The sequence below is a fragment of the Ambystoma mexicanum genome, chromosome 7p (assembly GCF_040938575.1).
Source record: "Ambystoma mexicanum isolate Mex_15411 chromosome 7p, UKY_AmexF1_1, whole genome shotgun sequence".
Taxonomy (NCBI): domain Eukaryota; kingdom Metazoa; phylum Chordata; class Amphibia; order Caudata; family Ambystomatidae; genus Ambystoma; species Ambystoma mexicanum.
This window is the reverse complement of record NC_090939.1, coordinates 480,910,287-480,931,069: the sequence shown is the minus strand read 5'-3', so window position 1 is coordinate 480,931,069 and position 20,783 is coordinate 480,910,287. Positions and strand designations below refer to the sequence as shown.

The 20,783-nt window shown below is 42.6% G+C and overlaps 1 protein-coding gene across 1 annotated transcript in view; it reads right to left on the bottom strand.

The window, feature by feature from the left end:
* Positions 1-786: 786 nt before the first annotated feature.
* Positions 787-20,783, bottom strand: part of LOC138526129 (amine oxidase [flavin-containing]-like) — a 569,128-nt gene continuing 549,131 nt past the window's right edge. Inside the window, exons 14-15 of the mRNA XM_069636504.1 lie at positions 9,234-9,296; positions 787-6,270 (exon numbers count right to left, since the gene is read on the bottom strand). Coding sequence (XP_069492605.1) covers positions 6,115-6,270; positions 9,234-9,296 — 219 coding nt within the window. The 3' untranslated portion in view covers positions 787-6,114. The remainder of the gene's footprint in view (positions 6,271-9,233; positions 9,297-20,783) is intronic.

Here is a 20,783-nt window from a genome sequence, read left to right as displayed (position 1 = left end):
ATGGATTCAGTAGACTTTTTTTGTAAACACCTTTTCCTTAAAGAACAGTATACATGTAGCAGATGGATTGAGAGAGTGCCTATTGTTGGTTGCTGGAAAGAGAGGTGCTAGGGTTATGTGATTAGTCCAACAAGATCCAATGCATAGTTTCTTGTGAGGGGTTTGGGTTTTCCACATGGAGAATTTTTCACATTTAACATTTTTTAACGTGTCATTTATTTTGTTGCTACATTCTGTTTTTAAGGAATGACTTTTGCACCTTTGTTCATGTTGCATAACAGCCAACAATGGAACGTATAAATATATCGATCCTGAAGTTGCCGTAGGTAAAAGAAGTGCAGAAACTGTGGGGTTGCAGTTTGTTAGTAGCGATCGTTCAGTATTGGTTTTTGTCCATGTTCATGATGATGAACAGACAACAGCTCTAACATGGAATGTATACTTAACCTGCTGGTTCAAAAGTAGCATTGGTTTTGTTGGCCCATACAAAAATAAAATCCACTGATGTTTTTCAGAATAACCATCAAATATGTAAAACAACCCTAATGAAATGGGTTATATTTGAATTGATATCATGCAAAGTGCTTGTGGATATCCTGAGAATCTGACAGGGTTTCATATTCAGTTAGATGACAAGCCGGCCATGTTCTTAAGCATCTTGAAAAACTGTTCTACAAGTGTACGCAGCAATTCAATGCTGTACATGTGCTTGCATGAAAGCAGACACTCAGAAGCTATGTTGACATTTCTACAAAATGTAAATGAGAAGACAGAATCACAACTAAATGGTGCAATCAACGATTATTCAAGAAGAAACATAACAGTCCATATATAACTTATTGTTATTTTGATGGTCCAGCACATTGTTCCTAAATCACATTACAATCACAGGAGCATAATTTGAAAAACGATTTCCTATAAATATCAAAAGTACAATAAAATGTTGAGACAATTGACTATTTAGCATTTAGGCTCTTAAAAATATTAAATATCCCATCTCATTAAAAGATTCCAGATTCACAAAAACATTGATTACAAAACAAACTCCACATATACATTAGGTGGCATTTGCAACATTCACGTGTACATCAGAAAGTAGCACTTATCCTGTATAGAGTAAAAAAAATGTACTTTTAAGACTTTGTGTTTCACATTTTTAAGCAATGCCGCAGCATTTTCCGGGAGGAGGACTTCAAAAGATTTTTCACAGTAATTAACCCTATATTTCAAAGTAGAATTGTTGGTAGGCTACCTGTCATTGTATCTGACAACAGAGAACACATGAAACAAAGAGAATCTAGGTAATAAAAATGTCCCAATAGAAGACGCTACACTCATTGAATAAGTTTACATCAACTGAGTGCCCACATTTGGTATAATGCTGACCGTCAATAAGACAAAGATGATCAGAACATTTGAAGAATAGTTGCAGCCTTGCAAAGTAGAACAAATTGTTGATGATGTTTAAACTATTTACTATTTAGGAATGAACATGTATCATTTTGATGAATCAAACTTCAGTTCTGGGCTCCAACAGGAAATTACTGTCTTGAAACAGAAGTTGTTTTCACAATACTTTGATATTTGAGATACAAATGTTCCATCCGACAGAGATCTATTTAGAAGAGGGTTTGCATTTATTATGTTTTGCTGAACAATCTTCTTTGAAGATATATGGCAGATTTTCTGCACGTGTGAGGATTATTAAAGAGCTGTTACCGACTAACACCTGGCTATCGTATCCCATGCAAGAAATAGTTCGTCATCGGGTCTACCTTGTGCTTTGTAACCACAACAACAGATCACCCTTTTCAAAACATATGTATGATTGATTCTTAGATAAGGATGAGCAAAACATATTTCAACGTGTGTCAGTAAGCTCTTAGCTCATTGTGTATGACATAATAGTGTGCTTACCGTTAAAGAACGTTGCACTCGACAAACAATTTTACAAATTGGGTTTTAAGGGAATTAAACATGTATTGGAATGCTGGAGAGAAATCATCTTAACCACTGTGGCGCTCTTACTGCAGCATTTTCCAACATTGTTTAGCCTGCCCACGCTATTATACAATGGACAAACCATTTGTAAATCAGTCTATTCCTACTCCTATAGGGAGGGGTCTGGTGTTGAGTTGTTAGGACGCGCCTTCTAATCTGGACAAAACTTGATCAGCCATTTTTTTGCTTATCTGAAAAATGTGATTTCCACTGCTTTCTAAATTAGCACTACAATACTCTGGGTTTATGACATTTTTCCAAATGTGACCAAATGCAATCTACATTTGCTTTCTGGATAACCATGGCAAAATGATTATAGGCCATGAGCCCAGATGCTTTATTTACTCTGATTTTCCAGAATGTTTTTGTGGTGCTGATGACGTAGCTAAATGGGATGTGCATTGTGATTCCTGAGATACAAGGCTCTGAGTTTCTGCAAGTGGCACAAGCATGTAAGGCTAGAGATGGGGACTCTCAGCATGTGCTTTCAGGCTTAACCACATTCCAGCTGCCCTTCCTCTGTGTAGCTCGTATATCTAACCTGGGTATAAGCCACAGCTAATAAGCATGGCCGTAACCAAGCAGTGATATTACAATTGCACAGAGTGATATGTGTACTGCATTTCAAGTACTATGATTTAAGCACAACTCTGCAGAGTAACAGTGCTGCTTAGCCATGATATGTGCATTTGGAAAGTGAAGGACACAGTTACATGTCATAAACAGTCCAACTGTGTTCTTGAAAAAGTAAACAGTATTTTATTTGCACATTGTTTACATATTATTAAGCAAAAAAAGGTGGGACTAAGCGATCAATATCAGCTTTACTATATATCCAATTTTAAAAGAAATGCAGAAAATGTATTTTCTTAAATGAAGCTCAGAGTTCTACTAATTGGATCTTCGGGTTTGAGTTGTTTACATCACTCTTTACAGAATATGGGGACACATTATTCCACTGGCAGGCATAGATGTAACAGAGTTTGAATAATTGTGGGAACCCCTCCATGGCCAAATGATCTGTTCTCTGGGATGGGTCCCGCTCAGGAGGGTCTTCTGACTGTCCCTTTCTTAGAGGAGAATTGTCCATCTGCATATCATTCTGGCCTATTTGACGGAGACCCATTTTAAGCAACAACAAAAAAGTTCTTAAACCCAAATATCTGTGACTACATCGCACTAAGTGGTTCCATCTTCAGCTCTGTAACTATCAAACACAGTGGGCTGTAGATATCTATGCTGAGGAGATTTAACCATTTAAGCACCAACAGCGTGGAGAAACAATGCAGAGTATGTGGGGGTTGCTGACCTTCTCTCAACTAACCTTTTCGACTTCACCCCATTCCAATCCCCAACTGCTGCAGCTAAATGTTCCCAACTGGATGCCCGCAGACTTAAGTCACCTCAACACTAAGTAGAAGAATAGCGTGCTTGCCATGGTGTCCCTCAAATTGGCTAGATCAATGATAGTTATGCCTCTGACACTAGAGTCCTAAAAGACAAATTGATAGGCACAGAGCATCTGAGAAAAGTCAAACACAATCCCTTAGTCTTAAATGAAGGAGTCGTTTTATGATTCCGAGAGGAAATAAAGTGATGCCAACTGTTAAATTGATCTATTTTGGGCACAAAACTATTATTCTGATGGAAAAACTAATACCACTAACACCCACAAAATATATGTTATGATACTTTGATTATGTTAGGATCCAACCAACGTTATCCAAACAAAATCATGATCCCCATGTCTTAATCTCTACACAACCAACTTTCAAGCAGTGCCAATACCAAGTTTTACCAGATATATGGCTCAACCTGACCATCTCGAACCTGCTCTACACATTTATTTTGCGGTACCCCTGATTAGGTAATGAAGGTGTAACATATATTACACTTACTCAAGAACTCACTGACTATTGCCTATTTAAGACTAATGCATTCCACTTTCTCCATGTCGCTTGTTCTGCGAAAATGTCTCAAATGATAGGACCCACCATTTCAGCTAAAAGCAAGCAATACTCCTACCTTGTGTTCAACTAGGTGTTCTTTTCTCAGCCATTTTTACATTTGTAAAACATAAAAATAAAAGCCTTTGGTTGGGGTTTCAGATCCATACACCTGCCAGTCTCCTTGATCTCTGACTGTGGAAAACCTCAAAACAATGGGGCCCAAAACCTCTGCAACTCCTTCCTTGGCTACAACTTGATGCTTATCCTGAGCCATTATTTGCTCTTGGAAAATGCAGCCTATGCTTCATATTATATGTTTTAGACCAATGTCCAGTATCCCAATTGCTGCTTTTCACCCACTAATACCCTGAATGATGATAACTTCTCAGTATAAAAGGTTATCAAATTCTGGAGCCATTTTGGTGCCATAACAGAGCATGTAAAGACATATCAGTCAAAGGAAGAGTATTGTAGTAAAACGGTTTTTCAAAAAACAAAAAAACTTTGGCAATCAGGTCATACATAGAGCCAGAGTCTTGCATTCCATGGACTGAATGCCCTGAACATAAGAAGCCATGTAACCACATATTGCCCTAACCATCACTACCTCTGTAAGATTCCCTGTGCCTCACACACTGATCTGAACAGTAAGCATGATAATGTCCAGTGTCACTGTTCTTGTATATGGTAACTTCTGAAGTGTGCTCTTATTTACCAATCATTATTGATTTACATTTTACAAAGAAAGCACAAAACCATATTGACGAAGGAATATGTATTTGTGAGTGAAGGCATGTCAATTTGTGGCTCAGTTTGTAGTGGTCTGTGTTATAGTGTTAAACATCTATTATGCTTCTTTGACTTTCAAGGTTGCCCACCTATGCTTGGTGTAAGGTCATCCTTTTTACGGGCTACCCGAGTACCCGAACGCTGATTGCTTTGTATATACATCGTTTATATTGGTAATAAGCCCTCAAAGAGCAAAGATGGGGTCAATGTTAGTAAACACGCATTCCTCCAACTCTGTTTTGAAATGGGCAAGATCATTCTGGGCGTCCTGCTGCTCAGTTGAAATTTGGGGTACCTGCGGTATTAAGGGAGCCTATGTTTGTGGTTCATGTGCAAGGTACTTGGATGAACCAAAAACCAAATAATGTATCTGAAGTGGACAGGTTTGATACACAAGTTAACCTTTGTCTGCAAATCAGAGAGTGTGCCCATGTGGAGATGCAATGTATCAATATGATGTCTTTGTAGATGGCGTGCATGTTGCCTTCCCAGCAGCTCTAGGGAGTGCTAATATAACCTGGGCGTTGAGGCCATCTCCATAGGCTATCACCGCCAAACCTTCTGGAAATCATATTAGTCAGGCTCGAGGTCCACCAAGCGTCTCATTCCAGCCAGCACTGCCCGAGATGATAGACATGGTCAGTTTTGCAGTGTTGCCTCTGTCAACCAGAGGAGGTTCTACATATCGCATTGCTGCTCTTCAACCACCTGGGACAATGGGCACATGTAGAGATTGAGAACTAATGGAAAAGGGGTATAGCCCCTTCATGGTGTTTTTTGTAGAGACGTTTCAGTTCAGAATAGGTGTAAGTACTTTTAATTTCTGTTTTGCTTTGGATCATTGACACACCTATGCACGTTTACAAGGCCTTTGTGTGAGATGAAGCGATGCATGTGTGAACATATTCTTACCATACTGCATGCTACCGTGGAACCCATTGAGCTCTTCCGTGATGCCCCAGAAGAACATTGAACAAAATGATGAGCTTGCCTTCCCTGTTCATTGTCTTGGTTTGTCTTCAGTTTGCAGCATGGTTTTGTGACTTTTAGGACAAAAATGTACATAGTCCAATCTCAGTGCCATGTGCATTTCTGTCATGTGTTTACCCATATAGGCCCTCTAAATGGGTGCTCATGTACATTTCAGTGAGTGATATCTTCTTTGGTATGTACATCTTGTCATTTCATATATTCCCTTAAAAGATGCACAGTTCTAAATAAATAGAGCTAACAATGTATAGACACACTTTTACCATTAAAAATAACATACAACAAAGGGTTGTGAATTCTCAGCACCAATAGCAGTGGACATTGTAAGACAGAAGACGGGACAGAGAAAATGGTGGGTTAGGCTCCTTCACAAGGGTGCGCTTATTCAGGATCGAACTAGAAGTCCCTTCTTGTAGGCAAAGACTCCAACTACTGCTGCTGAGCTTAGGATGGTAGAAACTCCAGCCAACGTCAGCAAGCCCGGCACTGATGGCAAGTTCCTCTCCCAAAATGTTGTAGTTATCGGCAGGGCTGGAACATCCTATGGAGGAAAACATTCATATTAGTAATGGTTTGGTGTGTGGGTCTGTATGGAACAGTGCAAACTGCACATCCCATACTCTGCTGGTGCGATGCTTTTGAGAGGGCTCCACATGATACTCTCGGGAGGATAGCTCAAGGGCAACATGCTCGCCTTGGAAGCAAGACGACACAGAGCAACATAGGTTCATATTTTAACATCCGACTGGAATGCTGTTAAAAATTATGATGTCGAAAATGGGGTCATGTTTTGGTGGAAGTTGCCAGCAGTTGATGGTTGGACTCTTTCTTTGGACCTCATTTACAGTTATTTGGTCAATTCTGTTTATTGACCTTTTAAGTGACTGTAGTTTTTGCAAATGTGATATAGGCTTTCCGTCTGGTCCTGCATACACAAAGGTAGTAAATCACGCAGAATCGCCCCCGATGCATGCAGTAATTGCTTATTCATGCAAAATGGCTCCGGAAAGCACTGGCTTTGCATGACCAAGTGCCGGGACATGTCAGAAGAGTCCTCAGTTCTCTTTTATGCCAGGCGGTCGTCACTTACCATGCAAAATCAAGTCATATCCATCTGCATGTGAGAGCTCAGTGACGTTTGCCAGGCCTGTTCAATCATGGAGGCCTTGTTTTGTGTGACAGGGGATTTTTCTGTGTGCTTAGCATACCACTAGGTAACTCAGTGTTTGGACGGATTTACCACGAGTGGTGTTAAATGTGAATTATTGCAGGTGGAATTACCTCATACATTTTCTTTACACATGTAAAATCGACGGTAAGTGTGAAAATGTTCATTAATCATGTTACTACAGTTTTTACCTATTTCCACCAAACCAGTTAAGGGCAGTAGCCAGAAGAGAGCGTGTGGCTGTGTGTTGCAATGCTTGTCTCTTTGGAATAAAGTGGTGAGTGACTGAGTGGAGAATCCGAAACCCAAGTGAATATCCATCATATGAAACAGGAGTCTTGCCTGGGTTTTTAACAGGTTTATTTTTTATCCGCAGCCGGGTAAGGGCACTCAGCCAATCAGGTGGCTGGAGCAGGGGGCGAGAATACACAATCCCCAGCTGCTGTTCCTGTCACCCGAGGCCCTCCCCGGGTGGCGCATTTTTTTCCCTTTTTTTCCGAACGTGGGGGAGGCAACTGGGGGGCTCTGCCTGTGTTGCTCCTGGGCTATCCTCCCTCCCTAATCATGTCACTGAATTGGCTCCATTGTTTTGATTTGCCCAATTGTTTTTATGCACCCAGTGGTTCTTGGCAAACCTTGACAGAGCAACATGTATCTTGTGCAATTGCCTTTTGTATGGCTTAGCAGTAGATGTAAATACTGTCTCAATATTTTTCATGAAAAAAAACTATATTTCAGAAAGTGGAGTGTGCCAGTTTATGGAAGATATGTAAGTCACTGCCAACGCACGACTGGGCAATTCCTGTCATTCATCTCTGAAGCAAGAGCCTTTGGCTAACTCAATGGTACTACTTATACGATGCTCTACTAATACTATCGATTGTGGAGGTGTTCTTTTCACATCTGTTTCCCCGTCTGATCATTTAATGGTTCGAATCAGAGAAGAGCAGCTTCTCTGCTTCAAACCAATCTCTGCCATTCATTCTTCAGAGATCAAAATCTGAACTATAACTGATACACCACTAGCTTAAAGTGACAAAGTGATGAAAGACCACAGGAGTGAACCTGAGCCAAATAAGTATTATTATCAATATCTCAAACCTGTAAGTAGAATTCTTCCCTGTTACCACTGGTCGGAGTTTCTGTCAAGTCCATGCTTCTGCTAGGTCACAAAAAGTCTGAATGGGATGTGTGCAAATCTGTCCCTTCAAATAAACGGTGAGTTGCTACAGCTGCATATGGGAATTGGAATGAGCTAAAGTGCGATACCTGATCTGTTTGTGAACACAATGCCAACTACAGAGGAACAGTTTAAAAAGAGGCCTATAGGTGGATGCGCTGTATAACAGAAATCTCAGTATTGCAGCCCCAGGAACTAGTCTGATACTAGTGGCACAACCCCAGAAACCAGAACACAATTTAGACTAGATTGCCTTGTATGGGTATCATTCATGCAGGCAGAAACACTGCTGCCCATCGCTTAGATCAGGAATATCCTCAGATTAGGTCTCCAAACACTCTGCATGTGACACAGAACATCAACATCACCTCATTACACAAAGACCAACACTGATAACAGAAGCACAAAAGGTGCCAAAAATGGCTCACCCACAACAGTACTCAAGAAACTCCAGAACCGTCATCACCCAGCAATGCTCATGAAATGGAACCGAGGAAAGAACAGTATGCCGGCCCGCCAAATACCATAGCTGAACCTTAGCCTTCAGCCAGACAGCAGCCTGCTACTTCACCAGTTTGGTCTAGAGTTTGAACTCCAACATTGACCCCTTAAGAGCCCTTCTAGTTCCCTCTTCCAAATTACCTTCTTGCCTTTCAGTCTACTATCAACTCTACACAAAGTGAGACCCATGTACACTGCAGCCTTATGCTTTCTGGCACCAGAACCATCACAATAAACCACCAAAGAGCCACTTGCAGCTCACTGAAAGGCCTGCACCATCTTTAGAATGATCACCCACACACCCTCCATGTCCAGTACCCACCAAGTGGCCCTTGGCCTGTATCCCCACTACATGCAACATAGAATCATACCAGGACACAGGACTTGCGTACATCTGCCCTGCAAGCATTAACAGATCCCATTTTGCACCTGTCCCTACTGCCCAATACAACCAGGGCCATCCATGAGCAATGAGGACCCCAAAATGGCAGGCATTCACTGTGCAATACCCATGTTAGATTTCCATAGAAACAAAACACAAGTGCCTCCACATTTAGTATTGTCACAAGATATGCTGAAGCATCCATTTGCAAGTGTGCATGCTGCCGTATGTCTGAACCATTCAAATGTACGTGCAAACAAAAGTAATTCTTACCACTGATGGGGGTTCAGGTGCCCAAATCTCATTTGCTGTAATCTTTCCCATATTGCACAGAATCTGAAAAGCAAGAGGTTGCAATGGATCACTGTGTGTCGACATAAAACCATGCCAGCCATGTATAGCAGGGCAACATTGTTTACTTACAGGAGTACTGTCGACACATTAGCTCATATATATTGAATCTACTTCCTTCATTTGAAGAACAATAGACGCTATGCTTTTTTTCAATGCTGCTACTCTCCGTTAACTCATTAAGAAATGCCAGCTCCTTGCCTGGTTGTCATGATCATGAGCTGTATAACAGTGTGCGTTCATCCATGCTTCGACATAAAAACTCTCTGGAAGTGTTTTATTATCAACTTGTATGTAAGAAACTAAATGGTATTCATCCACTCTCACTTTAAATGTCTTCAAATACCAGCACAAAGACATTATCAAATATTGATTACAGAGTTCAGTTTCCTAATTGTCCTTTCCTTTATGAAGCTGGGACATAAATATAAGGTGCGCGTTGAGGAAGTTAAGGTTGAGACACAAGTGAAGGAATTAGCTCTCTGTTAGCGTCATGTTCACGCAGCCCGGCACCACTTGGCTTAAGGATAGGCAGCCGGGGATACGCAGCTGCTGGCCAACAGTCCCGTATTTTGAGGGGCTATCCCGTTAAGCAGGACTCTGTCCCGAGCAGGACAGGCAAAATTCCTGCCTCCTTTCATTTAGCAGTCTCGACCCAGGCCTTCTTTTTGTCCTTGCAGATTACGCTGCTGCTATCGCTGTTCTTCCGGGCTATAAAGTCCCTGACACCAGACTTTATTACAATGGTAATGTATTGCTCGTTGGGTTGAGATGGCCATGTTTACAGTTTAAAAACGTGCCCATCACCTCCCCAGGACAAACCGTTAGCATTGCAATGAAGCCGGATGTTAGAGCGCTAGTAGCCTTTCAACAAATAAAAATTGTGGACTGGCCAAATGTGGCGTCATCGCAGCCCTGTGTGTGTGCAAGCATCCCACAAAATAATTTCAGGAAGTTGGCCAACCTAGATGCCTATGCGCAAAAGAAAACGACGAGAACACGGCGGTTCGTGCTCGTTTGAAATAAAGCAGGTTATCCCGTATTCCGGCTCCAAGTCATGTGTTCCCCGTGCTTCCTCCTGGGGCCTATCACGCCTGCATACACCACAGTTAGATACCTCTTTTTCCACTGCGGGCGGAACCGGAAATACAACAAACACAGTAGGAAACAAATACTATTGAGGAGACATCACATATTTGCATTGCACCATCCACCAGGCAAATTATGAAAGTCCCTTTTCCCCACACACACAGTGGAGCAAAGACATGGAAGAGGAATGGGAGCCCTGTATACCACGTATGAGGGGACGATTTGAGGGGGCAAGTTGGGTCCCAGAGTTCCACTGTGGAACGTCTTCTAAAAAGAGATTGTTTAGAGGACTGCATCTGACCATCTAAAGACATACTGTCGATGTTGGCTGTGAAGAGTAGGTACCTTCTGTCCGAGGCATGGAGTCTTCTTCTGGTCCACTGTTCCAAAACTCCCGCTTCATATGTGGGGTGAGTCAAAGCGTTGCCCTCTTTTATGAGAATACTTTGTAAAACACCAATCGTGATCATAACGTGAATCAAGTCCCACAGATTAAATTAGAGCGAGTATTTCCCCATTGTCATCCAAGCTCTTACTTGAATCTTCAGAAAAGCCACTTTAGTCTGAAGGGACAGACTGCTGTCACAGGCTTCTCTATATAGACTACAGTTCATAACAGTGAACTTGTGTTATTCACACACACTTCTTCTGGATTTACAGATCAGTGGTTACAATGGGTTCATCTACACTGCTCTTTTCATACAACCCTCAGATTGCAACAACTGTTACATTATGAAATAAATTACCCACAACCCTGGGAGATTCATTTCCAGTAGGACAATTTTTAAGGATTAGAAGAAATTGCACCCATATTTCTGCCAAGCTTCGACACTGCCCAACCTACTCTGGTGAGTAAAAAGAAGTATTGAAAAGGCCCATAGACAAGAATGGCTATCCCGCATGGAGCACCTGCTCACCAAACAAAGACGGACACCACTTTTGGTGGGACAGTATTAGTAACCCCCTGCTCCACTCACAGAGCAATTAATCCTGTCTTCAAACAAACAGTCATCTATCACCTAGCCCCTTATTATGTTATAAGTCATTTTCTGGGTTTCTTTTGTCTAGACTTGTGGGACCCCCAAAACTTTTTCAACTTTATTTCTGTGACCAGATGGAATTCTATTGAAGTTCCCCTATCCCTGCAACCTGTTTCTGATGTGTTGCCCTTAGTTACCCATAAGCACTGGGGCGTAGGTTGGAGGCAGCTGTACCTTTGCTTTGGCTACGCCCTGGTTGTTGCCATTTTTACAACGTTAGAAGCTAAATGCCCATATATGGAGACCATTTGTTCACCAGGGCATTTTTTAGGTCCTACCCCTAACCATTTTGTGTTGTGGCCTTTTTTTGTTTTGCTTGCATAAACCATGAGGCTTTTCCAAAATGCCATTTTGAGGACATAGGCTCATCCTCCATTTGGGTTTAAGATAGAGTAAACTGGCTTGGGTTCTCACAGACAGACCAATCAACATCACAGTTTGTTCTGGTCAGCTCTGAAAGGCAGGCCTTCAAACGTTTTGCATGCTGCTTGTATGGGGATTTGTGAGCTTAGTTAGCCATTCCCTGTGTGAAAACATGTAACAGTTGGAGACCCCGGCCACTTCTCAGGTCTGTTTTTACTTACCCAGAGGCTTTAATTGGGAGTTTAATAGGGAGATGGAGGACTCCTGAAGCTGACATGACCTGCTCTACTTGTGGGCCCTGTCCATCTGTGGAAGTCTTCTACCTATGCTCTTCTGGAAAGACCTCTGTGGCCTCTTTTGCTCATTCACTCTGGCTTTTATTGGAGGAATCTCTGTGACTCCAGTCCTGGTGCCCCTTGGAAACACTTGTGTCCTTGATGGTCCGCTGAGATGGGTGCCTCTGCTGCCTGTCTTGAACCCTGAGTGACTCACTGTTTCTCTGAGTGATCTCTTCTCATTGTAGAACATATTTGGTCTCCTCATGCAACTGCTCTCCATGGTTGTACTGTTTCCTGCCGCCTGGTTGACCTTTGTGCTCCCCTCAGTCACCTGTGACCATTGCAGAGTCCCCTTCTGTGCTCCTTCACTGCTCTTGCTTTGGTGGTGACCTTATTTGTTGGGTGTTGTCTGCAGAGAGCCATTCTTCGTTTGGATCCTATTTTCCCAGTTCTGCCACTTGGAGGGCCTTTAGTAATCATCAATGGAGTACCGAACTGGCCTCTAGCAAGACCCAATCCTGAACTTGACATCTACCTCTGTATCCAAATGTCCTGGTTTATTTTCACTGCAGCCAGCTCCATAAGTAGGAGCCCCTAAGTCCGTGGATCCCTATCCAGTCATTGGTCACATCCTCCAGGTTCACTTAGCTCCCGGTGCTGACTGGTTGCTGTGCTCCCACGAACCATTGTGATTTTGTGTGAACAGAAGTCCCACCCTGCAACCACCCTTTTCTGAGCCTCTGGGTCTAGAATCGTGGTCTAGAACTATTCTATGGAGGTCTGCATCTATAGGCTGTAAATACACTTCACCTCATTCACTGACAACCAGAGAAGGCCTATTCAGTTTAGCCTATTCCTCCTATGGTGGAGCCCATGGGACTTGGAAAGCTCACCTTATTTGGAGTGATACTTGCCTGTTACAGGGAACTGGCATTTCATTCGGATCCCCTTTGGCTCGTGGAGTTTCCTGTACAATCAGCTTATTTTTGAAGTGTACTAGTGATTTAATATGTATTTTATTTATTTAATGTGATACAGTTTTTAAAAATAAAAACTTTACACATATAATTAATCATAATTAAAAAATATATATATTTATTTTAGTATAAGAATTCATTGTGTTTCACTTGGAAGGTAACTTGTAACCATTTGCTGCTACTTATTATCAGTGGGTTTTGGGGATGAACTGTTTCTTTCATTGGCTCAGCAGTACACTTGTTTTAATGCCTTGCCAGAAGCGTGACTATTATGGTGTTTTCAATTTCTGCTCCATACCTGCACAAACTACAAGGTGTTTAGTAGGGCACTGTTAGAGAGCGTCTTGCTCACCTGGTTCTGGACCAAGTTGAAGTTCTTCCAACCTGTTACCATTTTGTCTATATACATACTGGGTTGCTGTGTGTATTCTACTTATAGCACTTAGTAGACACTGGTTTTGACCTTATCCAATACTTAATATAAAATTATGTATATTTTATTACAGTATATTAAGGGTGAAGTCAGACTGTTCTTCTATGTTACCTTTGAGGGAGATTTGGGCAGGTTTGATGGTGTGGAAATCAGATAATGTGATTTATATTGTATTTTCTTTCCCTTTATACATTATATATGAGTATGACAACCAGAAAACCAGACTATACATAAGGCAACACAGATCAAGTATTCATGGACAGGACCCGATAAAACCTACATTTCCTAGTTCATAAGCATGGATGTGATGATGTCACCTGGTGTGTCTTTGGTTGCCTCCCCTTGGATTTCCAGTAACTAAATCAATGTTGGATTTATTTCACAAACACTCTAAAGATGGTTTTAGGAATTTACCTAGAGGAGTGTCTACAATCTTTTGCAGGTATTCCCAGATTGCCCTAATGCCAGGGGAGCCATTGTGGGGCAGAACTCAGCATTCTTGTTGATTCCAAGATGGCGGAAAGGATTTTCCTTTTGCCAGAGACCCCATGCTGCATTTGCTCTCCCTATGCCCTGCCTGCCTGTCAACAAAGGACTTTGCCTGCAAATATATTCCCATGCCCATAACGCTCTCTGCTGAACAGGCTCCAAGTCCTCCCCCTCAGATACTGGTGAGTTATACAATTGCCACTTGGGATCACGAAAGGCTTTCCTGCCATCTGATATCAGTTTGGAAGAGGCAATGCACTCCTAGAAAATGTTCCTGTTCTCTTGAGAGCCAATGAATGCAACCATCTTCAGTGAGTTTATTTTTACTAACACTAATCTGGATAGACTGTGTTTCTAATCCACAACGTTTTCCATTGCCAGCATATTGATACAGGGTGCAAGAAGACTGCTACCCATTAGAAATTCCAATGATATCGACCGTGAGGTCCCATGAAATGTAACCCCATTGGTGCCTGGCTATCTGGATACTTAGCAGACTTTCCAGATAAACGTTATACTGTCAATGAGGCTATCTTTCACTACTGATAGGGTGGTCAGAGCACCAGCAGACATAGATGTAATAGTAGTCCCTCTTCTTAGTGCCAACAAGCTCCTAAAGGGAGACCATGAAAAGCTCCTGCATTGTTTTTCACGTGCACATTTGAAGCTGGAAGTAACCTTTTATCTAAAATGTGGCCATTTCACTTTTCAGCTGCCGGTGCGTCTTTAAACTGTGCACAGCAGAAGAACATTTATCCACTATATGTATGTTAGGGATTAGGTCAGGTCATGTGCAACCACTAACCACTTTTTAACCTCATAGCATCTGTAGAAAACATGCATGTTTGGCAGAGCACTCTTTTGGGAAGAAAGCCACCTCTACTTTTTCTTTACAAAATCAAAACATTTCATTAGGGTACACAGTTGCCGATACCATTCTGTCAGACCCATGAAATAGTGGCGTGAAAAGGCCTGGACGAAATTGTTTTCTAGATCCGTGAATCGCCCTAATTTCAGGTGATTCGACGAGGTCAACTATTGGATAAACCTTTTTCAAAATATGAAGCATGAGGGAAGTTCCACCACCCAGCTTAAAGGGTGCACATGGTTGTAGGTGCGTCGCATACTTAGAAAACGTTCAGAGGGGCCGGGGAATGGGGGGTGGGAGGGGGTTAGCTATAGGCATGCTAAGGGCATTTAGGAAATGTGGAATCATCTGGAGTAGAGTCAGAGTAGTGGAGTAGAAAGAAGTGTGGGGAGAGGTAGCAAGAGACCGGAGACTCAAAGTTAGATTAAGGTTATGTTTTGCACACAGTCAGTGGTTTGAAGTGGGAGAACAACACACGTGTTATCTGGTGGGAGTTTAGGAGGAGGAAAGCACCTTGGGGGACTGCAGGAGACACACGCGCACGGCTCGTCATTTTTTGTGACATCGCTAAAAGTCTGGACAAAATAGGAGTAATTGTTGGTGGCAGAGGGCATGATCAGGGATTCTGTGCCTCGGTGATTTTAAGCAAAATACGTGCCACAAGAAATAAAATGTGGCTTTAGCTATAAAGGAGCAGGAGAAACCAGAAATCCTTGAAGACGGCTTGTGAAAGAGACACTTTTGCATGATTTTGGTGACAGGAGGTAGCAAAGATTCAGTGCGGTAGATGAGACACAAATTAGAGTCTGTCTCTCGACGTGAGTGGATGAGTGTCTGCCATCAGATGACACGTGGGAGGAGGAGCTTGAGGAGCTGGGAATCCCGAGGGCTGCATGTGAGGGAGGCACGCTGACATGTATTTTGGTGAGAGGAAGCAACAGAGCTTCTGTGCGGTGATTGGCACACCAGCCATGATCCGTCTGCTGACATGATCAGACAAGACATGTGCCATCAGGTGACATCTGGGAGGAGCAGCAGGGGGCATGGAATCTCTGACTGCAGCGTCTGAAAGAGTCACTCATCTGAGTGTGGTGGGAGGAAGCAGCAGAGGTTTAGGGAGGCAGGTGATGCATCAGTTAGTGTCTGTCTCTGGCTGTGAGGGGACAAGGCATGCCATGAGGTAACATGTGAGGGGAGAAGCAGAAGGAGGTGGGAATCCCTATTGGCAACATGGGCAAGGGTCATGCTTGAGCAATTTTAGTCGGAGGAATCAGCTGAGATTTGACAGGTGTGTGGTACATCAGTCAGTGGTTGCCTCTTGAAGTGAGTGAACGAGACATGTTGCATTGGGTGGTACATGGGAGGAGGAGGAAGAAGAAGAGCAATGAATCCTCGAGAAAGCTTGTGGGAGAGTCATACTAATGCAATTTTGGTTAAAGGAAGCAGCAGAGATTTGGAGAGGCGGGTGATACACCTATCAGTGTCTGCATATTGAAGTGAGTGGATAGGACATGTGCCATTTAGTGAGATCTGGAATGAAGAGCAGGAGGAGCAAGGAGTGACTAAGGGCTGCTTGTGGGACAGCCAAATGTGTGTGATGTTGGTGAGAGCAGTCATCAGTGATTTTACAAGGGTGGTGATACAGCAGTCAGTGTCCATCTCTTGAGGAGAGTGGACAAGACGCGTGGTGCTGGGTAACACCTGGGTGGAGGAGCAGGAGAAGCTGAGAATCGCCAGAGGGCAGCATGTGGGACAGACACGCTTGCATGATTTTTGGGGGAGGAAGAAGCAGTGATTCAGGAATGTGGGTAATACACCAGGTAGTGAGTGAATGAGACATTGGGACAACATGTAAGCGGCATCCAAATGAGCCAGTAGCAGAGGGGACGTGCGGTTCATGGTCATTTTGTATCTGCAGCAGAACATGCACCGGAGATGCCAGAATTGCATGTGGCCAATTGAAGGCATCATCCAACTCACAATTAAAAGCCCCATCACAAGTCACACTGGAGTACATGCCCCAGTAAGAGTACATGAAGAGGTATTTCACCATGATGCTAAACATCCACTTGAATGATCAGATGAGGCTGCACATTCAGATCCTTCTATCATCTCAGTGGCAGAAGCAGAAGGGGTAGGGATCTTTAGTGCTGAACATTGGGGTTGAGCAATACACAGCGTAATTATACAGCCATAGGAGATTGAACATACCAGATCTCTGTCGCTACCACCCCATCTGGCTCTACTCTTCTGTGCAATACTTTGAATCCTGAAGGGAAAATGTGATTAGATCTGGGAAATTCTGAGCTGCTGTATTTTCTCTTGCAAGATGGAACCAGAATTGTATGAAGTGGTTACAGGTACACTGGGGCTGGTAACAGAGCATGCCCAAATTGCAATGTGTCAACTGGAGGCATGCCAAATGTTGCATTTGCACCACCCAAAAGCCTCAGTGCCCATCCATGGGCACATGTTGGGCAGGTCACATGAGCAGCGGAATGCCATAACAGATTACTGCAACACTCAGAGCGGAGCTCAAGAAGGGGTGTTTTTCACAGAGGGTCAATGGTAGCTGCTGTCCAAAGTCTGCTCCACGCTAAGAACTTTTCAGATGGGCACAAAGCATGATAGACATTACAATGCTTCCCTCAGTGAGGTTCACCCTCTGGTGTACCTGCTTAAGTGCAACCTGACCAGCCTGGCGAGGGTCCAAGCCTTGGCAAGTGTTGTCAAAGCAGCAACCTTGTCTGGCAATCTATGGGATGTTGCATTGAAAGATAACATTGAGCGCCTGCTGGCTTCCTTTATGGACCCACATTTCAAGGTAAAAGTGCCTGCTTTTCATCCCCATGTGTTGAGGAAAGAGGACGCACAGCAAAAATCACAATAAGGAGATGCAGTGCAAATGTCTAAATGCAAATATGTAAGGATGCGTTGCTGCTGAACTTTGGAGAAAGAACAAAGCTAGCAGGAAGAAAGGCAACCAGCTTAAATGTTCTGAACTACACTGTGAACATCAAGCTCAAGATTCCTGACATCAATGGGAAGCACATCACCAACACCTGTGGAAAGCTATGTGAGCAATGAAGATGCAGCCAATGGGGAGAACATGCTGTGGGACACCCTCCTTAGTGACGCAGCCATCTTGACGACAGAAGGCTCTTCAACAGGAACAGAGAGTGGACCATCAACTGCACAGATGCTTGATTTCTACTTATTGTAAACTTCACCCATGGGAAGGGCTGATGACCCCGTGCAGTATGTGTACAGTAAGTGATCCATCTACCCAGTGGAAATTGTCTGAGTTGCTGTTGAATCGCTAGTTAGACATAGTTTGTAGTGTGGCCAGGGATGTTGTCTCAAACCACAGGAGAAGTCTCACGGGGCAGCATGCTGAACAGTTCAAATGTATACAACGGAACTAAATCTACCCGTAGCCAATACACCACCTCGAACGATGGCAATGATTTGCTACCCAGTACAAATTATAAGTGCCGCAGTATTGTTTCCGAGCTTGTGTGGATGCGAGACAGTTACCTGCGGTAGTTTCTGAGAAGGGCAGACCAGTTTCTGAATTTAGGTATGCCATTGCCTTTTGTGCCAGGAATGTTTTTGAATCCTACTTTTGTCAGAATCGAGAACACTACCTGCCTAACTTTCTCAGGCTCACACAGGACACAGCCCCCCACTAAGTTCTTGGGCTCTCTGGCAGGGTTCTACCAGAATGTCTTGGGCTCTCCCAAGGGGTGTAGCCAGCCACTAAAGTTCTGAGGCTCTTCCACAAAGCACTGCCAGTGGCACCCACTAAAGTTCACAAGCACTCCCACATACCGTTGCCTCCCATTAAAGTTTTCAAGCTCCCCCATTATTCCCATTAGAATAGACCAATCACCGTTATACTATGGAAACAGGATCATAGTAAAAATCTGGAAAGAATTGCTGGTATGGAGGCATTACGTAGTGCACCGCGGAGGCTACACTGTCGAGGCTTTCCTGGAAGTCTACCACACTTGCATGGTACCTGGAATATTGTATGCCCTTGCAGTGTTACCATATAGACAGGTACTGTGGCTTGAACGGCTCAAAGGATAATTGCTTCGCACAGCCATCAACCTTCCTAACTCGGTCCTGGTTGAGGCACTTAGGCTGGAATACAGGCAAAAGTATTTACTGACTACGTGCTACGTACAGAGAACTTTATTGTATGCTCAACTTAAGCAAACAAATCAAAATTCCAATGAATTATTACAACTGTTAGGTCAGAACATGGACTCTGGTGACAAAAATGGCTTTGCAGTGGAATGAAAATCCTCAGCCATGACACATCTAGAAGCATTAGATCTTGAGCCCGACATTTTTAGCACTATGCCAAACTATGAAATTATAATAAAAGAAATGAAGGTGGTGGGATATGGAAAAAAACGTCGATAAATTGCATGGTAAAGGAAGGTATAATGAGTACTCACACCAGAGTTTCCGCTTTCATAAACTGTGCAGCTACTTGACTAGGTTGTGTGCTATGGAGTTAAAACACGTTATACTATACCTACGGTTAAACTGGCTCCCAACCATAGAATTTATTGGGACATGCCAGAATATTCCGTTGACCGAATGTACATGTCGGCTCTGTCATCTAGCAGTGGAGACTACTCGTCATATATTGACTAATTGTTGCGTAGTTTTAAAAACAAGTTACAGAAAAGGCTATGCAGGATATGCCACAACAATCGAGGGCATTGTTCATGATCCATTTTGGTCTATTCTATTCGGTGCAGAGTCAATAGTTATTGCTGCTGCGGCTCGTGCCATATGGAAAGAAGCCCTGAAGAGAATTCAATGAATGGAATGCATTTCGAATGATTATTTATTTATTTATGTGTTTATTGACCAGTTTAACTATTAGGGATCTTGCGATTACATGCATTAATAATGTTAACTGGAACAGGGCTTTTCTTTTCTTTTTTATCGAAGATTTGAACAAATCTTTTTCATACTGTTCCAGGGCTTAAAGTTTGTAGTGAACTAAATGCACAATCAATAATAATAAAAAGAATATATCTATCAACTCAAAGGTTGCCTGCAGCAGTGTTATTTGCATCCCTGGGAGTTTACCTGCGCACGCACAGCTGAGCCAGTGTAAACCGCAAAAACACTAACATTAAACAATTGTGAATTTGGACTCACTCCCATATCATTTGCATGGCTTTCTGTCATTTCTGAATGGATGCACGCACAAAAGGGCATTTTAAAATGTGTGAAGCACATGCTATTTCAAATGTCAGATTACTTTGCAAATTAAGTCAATTATAAATGTATAAAGGAAAAAAGGTCACATTTATAAGAACAGCAATGATTGCAGATTTGGTAAACTGTGGGGAATAATTCCACTTAACATTTTACTTAAATGTCCTCAATTATATACTGCCACAGCAGTCGATCGTTGTAAATGAGCCTTGGGGTCGTTTTAGGTCATCACCGTGCAGTTTTTTCACTTATAAATGAAAAGTTTTAGTATTTCAATATAGAGGTGTTTTGGCCTTTGGGCCATTACTTTGTATGCTGCACCACCTAGCGGTGTCTTTTTGTCACAGTAAACAAAAACAGTCCCACACTGCTAAAAATATTCATACAACAGCAGACAGGAAAGATGGAATTGTATAGATGGGTAGAAGCTATGCTCCACAGGTTATATATTCCAACGAAGGATTTAAAGTGACATCTGACTGCCAATGAGAGCGAAGCTCGAGTTGTCATGGCGTCACTGGGAACATCACGGTGCATTATACCCCACACTTTAAATATATTCTTCTATTATTATAATATATATATATATATTTTTTTGTAACTGTGTTTTGGTTTACTAAGCGAAACCTTACACATCAATCAATTACATCTATTTCAAAACCAACAAAACATTCATTTTAAAATCGAGGTC